General features: G+C 40.8%; 1 protein-coding gene across 1 annotated transcript; it reads right to left on the minus strand.

The window, feature by feature from the left end:
- Positions 1-1,371: 1,371 nt before the first annotated feature.
- Positions 1,372-11,418, minus strand: slc13a2 (solute carrier family 13 member 2). The gene is made up of 12 exons (XM_041952777.1): positions 11,317-11,418; positions 8,009-8,137; positions 7,360-7,496; positions 5,918-6,166; positions 5,651-5,815; positions 5,425-5,547; positions 4,874-5,083; positions 4,313-4,413; positions 4,017-4,132; positions 2,624-2,785; positions 2,395-2,532; positions 1,372-1,503 (listed from the first exon to the last, which is right to left on the minus strand). Exons 1-12 carry the CDS (start codon positions 11,416-11,418, stop codon positions 1,372-1,374), a joined length of 1,764 nt encoding a protein of 587 aa, XP_041808711.1.
- Between the last annotated feature and the right edge of the window lie 488 nt (positions 11,419-11,906).

Raw genomic sequence — 11,906 nt, forward strand, 5'->3', positions numbered from 1 at the left:
GCTCTGTCTGCAGGTTAAAAATGAGCCTACCAACACCTCTAATATTCACTTATTAATGTTTTATACCTCATTGTTGTTTAATATGTACAGAAGGGTAAAATGTCATATTTTTGGTTTACGGTGGTTATGGGCCAGACTATTTCTTGGCAGCACAACGACAAGACTCCAGGAAGTCACTGCTCTCGGCCAAGAAATAATCCAGTACATGACATTTTTACACTTTTGTACGGATTCAACAAACGAGAGCATGTTTCCAATTTAAGATCAAAATTTTCCCTTAAAGATATGGGAATAATCACCAAAAGTCTGCCACTTTGACATTTACAAATGACAAGATAAGAAGTATAAAGGCAATGCTTGTTCACGGTAAAAACAGTGTGACAAAAATACAGATAAAAAATAAAATCTGCAACAAAAACAGACTTAAGGTCCATCAAAAGGACTGCAGCAATAAATTAAATTAACTTCTACAATTAATTCGATTTCAGTTCATTTACACATTGTCTGTGAATGCAGCATCACTTTCAATCTTTCAAACACACAGTGTACCGCATTGTTGCATCATTTGTGAGTGATAAAAAGATCAATAAGATGATGTCACATTCAGGGAAATGTGTACTGTACAAGGAAATGACCTCAGGTTTTTCTAAGGAACACATCATTTTGGTTTTTTCCGTCACCGGAATGACATGAGGAAGTATTGAAATCTAACGGCAGAGTTTAGTAGAGCTAATAGTCTATCTATCTTCAAGTCTATCTCAGTTGGTTTTATAGCAATACAGGTTATTTTATTTTGGATCAGGTTAATCTTTTAACTTTATTTCCTTTACCATATTTACTGTAACCAACCTTTCATCTTCTCGCCTTCCTCATCTTCTTCTTTAATCCTCAATGTTCTGTTACAGCTCTTGAAATTAAAAGCAGCTTTCTCTCATTTACAGGCCCTGAAAACTCTTTTCATAATCAGCATCTCAACAGTCACGGGATCCTACAAGAACACAATATTTTATTCCAAAGTGTGAGCAGCTTTGTCTATTTCACTTGAGAGATTTCTGTGTTTATCTTCTCACCAATTTAACGAGGACGGGACTCGGTTCGAAAAAGGCAGTGTCACTTACGTTCATGCACCAATCAGGACTGAGCAACATTTGCTGTTGCTGTCCATCAAAAGTACACCGACACCGTCCAGATGAAACACATTCGCTTGTGAAACTCTTCAAAAATAATGCATTTTTTTATGTCGATTGTTGCTTATTAAGTCATGAAAATTTTAGCTTATGTTACAGAGAAAGTCTTCAGGGGCTTTAAAAAAAAAAAAAAGTATGTCAAGTGTCATTTGCTTTCTCCAGCTCTCTCTCTGTCCGTCATTACTCAAGGTTTGACATTTGTGCCGTTGGCCCAATCAGGGAATTTGCCCATGTCAAACATGGCATATCCCCAGGTGTTGATGCCTAAATTAACGGTCAAAATCCCAATGATGTTCAGGATGAAGCCGGCTTTCACCTGGAGGAACAGAAAGTCATGTGATCAGTACACATGAGGATGGGTTCAATTCAAAAACCAGGGCATCTGCAGGTCTTGAAAAGTCTTCAAATGCAATGAAGTCAGGTTTGACACTTGACCGCAAAGTGGGATGGCTGCAACCGTCAGCCTCAGCACACCTGCTGCAAACACTGTCACTAATGCCTGCTACAGCAGCTGGGACGCCCATCATGTCATGATGGGCAAGTGTCAATCTTAGCAAAATACGTCAGTGAACTCAACTTTATTGAGAGTTTTCAATTGGTTAATCCATTCATCCCATTGCTGACACCTATTGATGTCCAGGTCATGTTAATTAGATGAATTATATCTTTAGAAATTTAGGTTCTATACTGCTGCAACCAAAACCCAATACCCAGTCACATAAGGAGATGCCTTAAAGTACAGCTGCCTTAAGAACTGCAGGCTCCAAGTAACTCGCAAATGTTGAAGTTTATGGTAACAGCTTCTTCTCTCAAGATGCACAAAGTCAGTGCATTTTCCTCTTCCTTTGATGTGTGTCTCAGTGGCTTTTTTGGTCACTATTTAGGGGATACTTAGGCTTAAAGAGAGATACTTTTGAAGTTGTGTTTGCTAGATGAATAAACACATCTGACTTTCACACCTAAACTTGCAATCTGCCCATCAACAAATCTCATTACCCCAAAAGACTCAAGACGTGTCTTAAAGCAAGCCACAGGTCCAGTCATCTGCCCTGTATCGATATTTATCTACAGTTTATCCCTGCTACCGCGACAAAGACACAGCTCTTTAACAACTACCTTCTTTTAAATTAGATCCAACAATCGTGGTTATCTTGATACCTGCAGCATTGATGGTGTGCAATGGACTGCATATGTGTGTGAATCTCACCATGTCAAAGACTTTGAGATTTCCAAAGGAGAAGGCGATGGCATTGGGCGGTGTGGCCACGGGCAGCATGAAGGCCAGAGAGGCAGCGATGGTGCAGGGCAGCATCACATACAGTGGGTGTATCTTAATAGCTGTGGCCTAAGAAACACGACAACACGACATGGTTAAATACACGGAGAATATGTGCGTTAACACCTGTGTGTGCATGTGGACTCTGAGTTCTGTTTACCATTGAGCCCAGAATGGGCAGGAACAGTGTGGTGGTGGCTGTGTTGCTGGAGCATTCGGTGAATGTTGCCACCAGCAGGCTGAGCAGCAACGAGATGGCATATGGGGGGATGCTCTCCAGAGGTGCGAGTCTCTCTCCCAACCAGCTGGACAGATTTGAAACCTGTAAACAAATATTTCAAGAAGAAATGTTGATATTATTGAGAAAGGAACCTTAATATTGATATTATGATGCTAGCAGCGTGGCTCTAACATTGGTTGTTGCACCACTTCTGTCCAGTCTGAAATATCTCAACAACCACTGGAACGATTGCCATAAAATTGGGATTAATTCTAGACTTTGGTGATCCTCTGATTCCTCGTCTAGCACCACCAGTGGGTCAAAACATCTGCTTGATCGTACAGACACTCACTTTCGAGATCCCCTGACTTTTCCTCCCATTCATTTTCCTCTTCCTCATGAGGTAGACATTATTGCTTTAAATGAAATGGCTCAACGATTAGATGGATTGCTATTTAATTTAGATGGATTGTAATGATTTTTTTTGGTCACTCTGGGTCAGGGGAAACAACTTGTGAACACAACATTGACCTTTTAAGTTGTATACTGAACTTTTACACATCCAGCAGTTAGGAAGCAACATTATCATTCATTTGGAGTCATGTTTGTTTCACCATTATCCACTCTCTTTTAGCTCTGTTTTTGGTCTCCACCAGCTCCTGAGGGAAATAGCCAGCTCTTTAGCTGCTTAATGTTCCGCTGTGTTCACCAGCTGGTCTCTAACTGTGTCTGTCTGCTCTTTGGTGCTGAGCAGGTGGTGTACAGTGGCTTTTTAGAGCTGAAAACAGCTGCCTGCTGTGGCTGAAAATGACGCTGTGAGAGCCGTGAGAGTGAACCAAACAATGAAGTCGTGGGCCAACATCTAAACACTGAACTGAAACTCAATACAAAGCTCCGTAAAGCCAAGGCTGGCTGCAGATTCAGCTGATATTTCCCTGTAGGTTATGACCCTATATACCTGCTGAGCATCAGCATGTTAGCATTGTCATTGAAAGCATGTTAGCATGCTGATGTTAGCATTTAGCTCAAAGCACATGCTGCTGCTAGACTCTTGTTTCTCCTTTAGCGAGACGGCAGAAAAATTGATGCAATCCCTTTAACTTTAAGCTATTATTGTGAGGCTCCAATTTTTCAATTATAGACTAATCTATCGAGGATTTTTTAAATTTATCAAGCAACCATCTGCTCTAAAAGATCATTTGCTCTGAAAGAATAATAGCATATAATAATAATATAATATAATAATATAATATCTATTACATGTTCCCAGAGATGTCCCACAATGCAAAAGGGAGTCTTAAAAGAAGAAAAGACAGTGTTGAGGGGCGTTTACCTCACTGCCCTCAGCCAGAGCGAAGCCTCCTCCCAGCAGCAGGATGATGTTCCAGGGCATTCGCTCGTGAACCACCTGCCAGTTCAGCAGAGTTCTGGGAGCCTTCACCAACTTACCTGTGAGACCCAGATGAAGTGTGAGCATGAAACAGTAATTAGTTTTGTATCTGCTGGGTAATCATCACCCAGTGCTCTGATGAGCTGAAATTTAGGTCACATGAGCATCATTAAGGCGTTGTATTATTAGAGATTGTTTCTCTGTAAATGTGATTAGTGGGGTTAAAATCAGCATTTCACCTGCTTCGTTGTAGCCGTAGCCTCCACACTTGGGCAGCCGGGAGGGGATGACGAAGAAGAGCATCGACATGAAGATGGCGACCGTTCCATCTGTCACGTACCTGAGGGGCACAAGATAACATTCAACATATTGTTGTTTAAATATGTTGCTGCCATGTTTCCTGCTGTTTTTTTTTTTACAGTGTTGTCACCGTACAAACATGTGCGAACTATGGAACTAGGATTAAATGTGCAGACAAATATTGACGGAAAACTGGATTTAAAAGGTTTAACTGGAAGCACATGGTTTAAGAGTTGCAGCACATTTTGACAGAAAAATGGAGGACATAATGAAACAAGAGATACAAGGAAAAGTGACAAGTTGAAAAGATAAAGCTGGTGAGATTTATTTAGCTAGTTTTATCTCTAAAAAAAAAGCTAATAATTCATAAAACAGCTGCACAGCGCTTGTTGGTTGTTGGTTTTAGGTATTTTCATGGGATTGAAAAATGAACATAGAATACCACCACAATATACTTTAAAGTAATGCCAAAGCAAAAAAAAGGAAAGCAACGGACTCACACAGTGTCCTTATTAAAGAGCACAGTTGCCCAGCCGTCTATGAAGCCTGGATCCCTGGTGAACCACAGGACCACCAGCAGGACGAAGATGGTGAGCACCGCCACCTCAGCAAACTTCATGCCCCCCAGCTTTTTGTACTCCTCCTTCATCACTGCGTACGCCTCCTTATCTCTGTCACTTTTCAAGCCACAGCCAAATGTCTGCCTTAAGCTGAGGAGAAAAGTACAAAGATGCTGCAGATTGCCCAACAAATCAAGGAAATGTCTGAATATTTCTTAGCTTTATTAAGTTACTGGTTCCAGCCAGCACAAACTTTACACAATTACACAATATAGCATGTTAATTAGCGAGCTTTAGAGGTGATGGTCAGTGGTTATCTTCTGACAGAGCCAGGCTGTCTCAAGTCTTTGTGCTAAGCTAGGCTAACAGACCGCTGGCTGTAGCTTCTTCTCAGAAATCAAATAATTTGAATTTAAACATGATGTTGAGTATGAGAGAAAAAGTGGTTGTCTTCATTTGTGGCTGACTGTACGAGGCTGAAGTTGCCTTACTTGATGCCCAGGAATAAGACCTGAAGCCAGAACCAGGTCAATATCAGCATGAGCACCATGTTGGGAAAAGCGAAGCCGAACCAGCTGGCAAAGTTGATCACACCACCGTTGGTAGGGAAGAGCCTTCACAAAGAAAAGAAAGATGTGATGAGGAAAAGGGGCACAAACAGGAGAATCAGCTGTTATATCTGGAATAGTACTCTGAATGTGTTTATTAATGCCTTACGTGTCAATTTGGCCCTGGAGGATGATGTTAGGGGTTGTGCCGGTGAGTGTGGCAGTGCCTCCAATGCTGGCAGAGTAGCATACACTCAGACTCATCCCTTTGGTCAGGTGCTCGTACTTTGCGTCGATCGCCTTTCTCATGGACTCCTGCAGTGACTCTAGATTCCTCTCGTGTTCAGCTGGAGCCCAAAACATCCAGCAAGTTAAAGTTAATGGGAAGGTTACTGTCAAGAAAACCATAAAGCTTCATTGCAGCAGACATTTGCACTCACACACTCTGTCCTCCTGCGGAGGCTGTTTCTTCTCCGCTGTTTCCTCTTTGTTTTGACTGATCTCGAGCTCAAATGCATGGTTGTCCTCGCCAGCGGTTTGCAGCTCCCGTGCTTCCGCTTGGGCCTCTGTGGCTTTCAGCTGCTGCAGCACGGCATTGGCGATGGGAAGCATCATGGCGGTGGTGGCCGTGTTGCTGATCCACATTGACAGGAAGGACGAGACGATCATGAACCCCATCAATAACCTGCGTGAGGAGGTAGCAGAGGATGAGGATAGTGAATAGACTCATGGTCAGGTCTTAAACAATGAGTACAGTAGTTATAGTGCATTTTAAGGGGGAGGAATAAAGCATATTTCATGAGCGTGTCACATCTGTAATTTATCAATGCATTTTTTTTATGGCAACAAGTCATTCAGTCCTAAGTTGTATCTGCCTCAGTCTGTCATGTATGAATTACTCATTAAATAATTGAATAATTTCATCCACAAATTATTTTTAAAGCTCTTTTGAACTTTTTTATTCATTTAGTTTTTTTTTTCTTTTGTAGAAATCTAGGTCTTAAAGGCCCAATTAGGTTGGCACTGAAAGCTCAATGCGCTCCGACTTAATAAAACGCCTACAAAAAGACAAAAGACAAGCAAATGAAGAAAAACGTCTTCTCAAATTTGACAACACACATGCAGTATTTAGGGAAAAAAATGCTGCAAACACAACTAAACACATACTGCAAAAACAGAACACACAGCCACATGCAAAAACGATTTTCAGAGGACGCTAAAAAGTGATGGGACACATCTGGGACATGCTAATTGTTGCCGTGGTGTCAATTAAAATGTCAAACAGAAATAAAAACTTAGAAGCTTAGCTCATTTCCGTTAAGTAAATTAAATAGTTTTGTTCGTCATTTCCTTTTTGTTCTTTGAGACTTGCAGTGCTTCTGTATCTGGTTGTGTTTTCTGTTTTTGCAGCTTGTTTCTGTAATTGAATGTCTCACTTGTTGCACATGTGCTGTCAAATTTATGCAGCTGATTTCTTCCTTAGATTTGTTTTATGTCATGTGTTTCATTGGATTGAGCTCTCAGGGCCACCTACCCAATATAAGATTAAAAGACTTGTTTTTTGCACTTGATGCCTCTGGGTGTTGTCTGAAAATCACTCACTAAAGATCAACAGTGTACATGCACAGATACTGTCATCTTAAAGAGACACAGAAACAGTTTTATACCATGATAAATGCTCCATGGAGGGTTTGTGTAATTATTTGAGTGTTTTTTGACTTCACTGTTAAAAAGTCTAATGTGGAAAATCATCTCATAAGTTGGCACGAAGGTGACAAGTTAAAAGCCTAAATATCCCTTGAGGCACTGATGACCCTCTCATCACTGTGTTGTTTTTGCTGTCTGTAAAGTGAATACAGTATCACAAGGCTTTCTTACAGGGATGGACGAACACCAACCACCAGCAGAACCCGCAGAGCGATGCGCTTATGAAGGTTCCAGTGCTCCACGGCGATGGCCACCAGCAGACCACCGATGAACAGCATGTTGGAGTCTTTCAGATACTGAATACTGACCTGAAACACACCACACAGGCACGAGAAGAATCAGAAATCCGAACACAGCAAGTTTTTTAACTGCTGCAGTAACATGTGAACCTGCGGCCCCATGCACAGGTAATCCTATTTATGAGCAATAAAGGTAAAACACAGGGATCAGCAGATTCGAATGTGTCCTAAAAAGAACTGACTGAACGGTCAGTCAAGGCTTTCTTTCTGCACGGTTTTATCAATTAAGACAAAGATAATTACCTCTTCTCTTGTGCTGTGTTTGGTTCTGTTTGCCTGGTGTCCTCTGGCTAAACCTGACCTCTGACCTCTTCGTTTTTGTGGCCAAGTAGACACTTTAATAAATATGAGGCAACTGGGCTTGCTTTAATATCTTGGAGAATTAGAACAAAACCTTAGAAATGCATATCTCTCCACCAAAAATATCAAAGCTAACTGTCATAAGCAGCAGTATTTACCCACAGGCCTAAATAAATACAGGTGAATATAAGTTTGCACAAAAGTGTAAACAAGGACTGTACCGCTTCAGCCTTCATGATGCCCATCATTGGGAAGAGGATGACTGGCAAGAGGGCCGTCACAGCCAGAGGCATGCACTCTGTACACCAGTACAGAGCCATGAGGATGATAGCATAACCACATCTCGCTTCCTGTAAACACACACACACAAACACACACACACACACACACACACACAGTGTTCAGGCCACATTCTCTTAGTGAAAAGTAACAAACATCACATTAATGCAGCATTTTGTAATTTTACATCTGAAACATGCTGAGATACATACAGATGTTTGGGACGGATGAAAACACCTACAGAAGCATGTACACACACACACACACAAGTACTCTAAAGTACATATTTCATCTTTCATGTCTTATCTCCAGTCACTCTTTAAAAGGCAATAACCCTTTGCACATGCAGATTGGAGTGAGCTTTGCTCATAAAACAGTTTGTTATGCTCTTTTGTCACAAGATAACTCTTTATGGGTCCTCAGTAAAATCCACTTTCACAAAAACTGTTTAAACTAAACTTCCTACTGACACACAGGTGAGACCCCCCTCAACTCATCTGTTCATGCGCTTTGAGTAACATGTTGGGAAATGTGTTTATTTGCTTGCTTCCTGAGATCAATGTACACTCAAGCTTGTACGCTAGACATGACATGTGAGCCAGGCTAAGTGTGTTAGCACAATCTGTCTGTTAGCGCCTCTAAAGCTTACTAATTAAAATATTGTATCTCATTTGTTTGACCCCTTGACACCTGAATTTATTTAGAATTATATTAAAAAATTAATTCTTTGTGTTTTTGCTTTCAAATTGATCCTAAATCAAGAGGAGTTTGTTAATTTTTCTGTAGCACATACAATAGATATAAATTTAGGTATGATGCAAATTAGCGACAACAGGCGTTAATGCTTAAATGCAATACATTCTTTTTTTTCAAAATTCATAAATGTGCATCATAAAAGCCAACTTAAATTAATTTATTTCATCAAAACAGCCACAAAATTGGCTTACAACCATTACATTGTAACAACAACACAACGGATGTAGTTTTCACTTTGACCGGTCCAACGAGAAACCAGTGCTTGCAAAAGGTTCCTAGGTGTGTGTTGAATATGCACAAACCTGCATTAGAGGAATGCATGCGTGATTCGGCTGCAATGTGGATTAAAGCGGTATGATGCAAATTCACGACAATCATTGTTAAGGGGTTAATCCCTAAGAACAACAACCAATGAGTTTGTTGTGGCTTTATGGTGAGACTATTTTTCTTCACGAAGACTTGCAACCGACAGTTATCTATAAGGACAAGTCAGTGTTCCCAGCCAAAAAAAAGAGATACGGATTAAACAAATTAGATATAATGGGTTATTTGGTGAGCTTTAGAGGTGCTGGTGGAATTTCTACCTTCAGACAGAGCCAGGCTACCTGTTTCCTCCTGTTTCCCATCTTTATGCTAAACTAAGCCAAAAGCTGCTGGCTGTAACTTCATATTCACATTACAAACATGAGAGTGGTTTCAGTTTTCTCATTCAAGCAAACATGTATTTTGCCAAAATGTTGAACTATTGCTTTAGTGATTATTAGTATTGCTATTATTATTATTATTATTATTTGCAGTAGTAGTATTAGTAGTAGTTTAGTATGAATTATCACTCCATCTATCTTGGGGCTACATGTGTTATAGCATCTTTTCATAGTTCAACCTTACCGGCAATGAAAAGTACCATATATAAAATTCATTGCTGGCCAGTGAGGAGATAAGTGGGGCTGCTCTGTAGAGATGGCCGTCTTTAAGAGTCTTAATTGCCACTGTGAGTCTCTGTGTTGAGGCACGAGGGTTCAACTTTGATTCAAGCCGACTGTACATTGTGCACCATTACATCAACCTTGTCTCTCTCCCATCATAAAGTAACTGACTCTTTTTAAATAATATTCAAGACGGACAAATCCATATGCTAATGAATGAAGCTGTTCAGTCGCAGCATTAAATCATATAGTAGTACCAGGGTTTGTGAGGTAACTCAGTTTCTTAAGATCACGTTAGGTGACGTCATCTTTCTTTTGGATTCAGTGGTTCGTTGGTGGTGGTTCAGTAGTGATTAGAGACCTGCTGAGTGAGAAGTACAGCAGACACACAAGCTGCAGAGTGAATAAAATCTTTTCCATGCTTAGGCCTGTAGTTAATGTCCAAAACCGTCCTGCATTCACTCCTCTCACGCATGCTCACTGCTAATTACTTTGCTGTTATTGTCTGCGGCTGTCATTGAGATATCAGTGTTCTCATCAGCTGGTCTCATCTACTCAATACCACTGTGACACACCTTCATTGTGAGCCTATCATCTCCTGCCTTAGTTCTTTCATATTGCTGTTATGCATGCCCCTCCAACTCCCCGTCTCCACCCAGTCTTCACAGATATTCACCTTCATTGTTTCATTAGCTCCATTCAGCGGAGTCATCAGCCACTATCAGTGTCTGGACTCCATGGGTGGATTTATCTCGCTGCTGCTCTGGCCGATGCCTCTCAATTGCATAATCTCCCTCTAGAGTCTAACTGCCAAAGACTTTCTGATAAGACTTAATTATCACATATCATCTGTCAATAAACAATTATCTTTACTTCATCCACTGATATGCTATAGATGCATGTTCTCAATATATCCTTTGACAGTTTGAAGGTTTATGTTGTCCTATACAGAAACTTGAATGTTGTCACAAAAAATCCACTTTCACTCGAATACAGAAGTGGGCATCAATGTGAAAAACTTTCATTTCATGGTATTAAGGGTCAGTTTCAAATAATTGTGATGGCATTAGTTGTCTTCTTTTTTCATATTAACACCACTCACAGGAAATCAAACAAAATTCCTCCAGTGTGGCGTTTGCTTGACTTGTGAGCTACTGACACATTCACAGCAACATTTCTTGAAAGTTGTGGAGACAACTTGCACTAAAACTAAACTACTGTTTGGAAGCCAAGTTGGCAATAACTGAAGAGGTTGCTTTCGCTCCTCAGGTCAAATATTTGATGTGGATGTGAAACACGTGCACATCTGTTGCAATCCTCACCAGGTGTTAATAAGCACTACAGTATAAGCAAAATGAATGTTTGCATGATGCAGCGCTATGTACACTGAAGAAGGACAGAAGAAACATTAGGGGCATGTGTAGGGAACAAATATATTTAGCCACAATCAAACCCACCAGAGCATTTATCTCTTTTACTCTCTGGAAAACACTTGAGATGTTCTTTCAGTCAAGGCAAACACATTAAAACCAACCAGTTAAAAGTTACCTCCATGCACACACACTCACCGATGTCGGGTAGATGAGGGGAAGGGGAAGGAGTACGATCGGCGTGACAACGATGATGATGTAGTTTCTGTGGTACCACAGCCATTTCAACCAATCAGGCATGGTTCTCCTGGCGAAGCAACCCAATGGCAAAAAAACAAACAAAAACTATCTACCAGTCTGTCAGGTAACTCAGAGCGGACGGCTGCTACAGATAATCACCCACTGGTCTGTGTGAAGAAAAGACAGAAAAGGAAAAAAAACGAATCTGCACACTGAGGTCAGGTGATGTACGGCTAAAGCACAGGTGACGCTGAGGAAAAACAGAGGTGTGCTCCACAGCGGCTAGCTGAGATAATGACACTAATATGTCTGAAATCTACTCTGTATCTCTTGTGGCTTATCAAACATTAACTCAACACCAAAGAGATCACAATCTCTGACAGAGGCCGATGAAGCATATTGTGAAAGAGAGGAAGGCAACAATAAAGGTGAAAGGAGGAGGAGGGAAGATTAGGAGGACTGGCAGATGAGGAGAAAGATAGGTAGATAGATAGATTTATCATGTGAAGGAGAGCTGCTCCGTCAGGGTTAACCAAAGGTCAGATGCT

This window comes from Chelmon rostratus, chromosome 14 (genome assembly GCF_017976325.1).
Source record: "Chelmon rostratus isolate fCheRos1 chromosome 14, fCheRos1.pri, whole genome shotgun sequence".
Lineage (NCBI taxonomy): Eukaryota > Metazoa > Chordata > Actinopteri > Chaetodontiformes > Chaetodontidae > Chelmon > Chelmon rostratus.

Excerpts from the sequence above, each read along its gene's own strand:
- slc13a2 (XM_041952777.1), bottom strand. The coding sequence starts at position 11,418 with ATGCCTGATTGGTTGAAATGGCTGTGGTACCACAGAAACTACATCATC. Across the intron at positions 5,548-5,650 it reads CTCCAGGGCCAAATTGACAC|GCTCTTCCCTACCAACGGTG; the intron begins GTAAGGCATTAA and ends TTCTTTGTGAAG. Across the intron at positions 5,084-5,424 it reads GTCTTATTCCTGGGCATCAA|CTTAAGGCAGACATTTGGCT; the intron begins GTAAGGCAACTT and ends TTTTCTCCTCAG.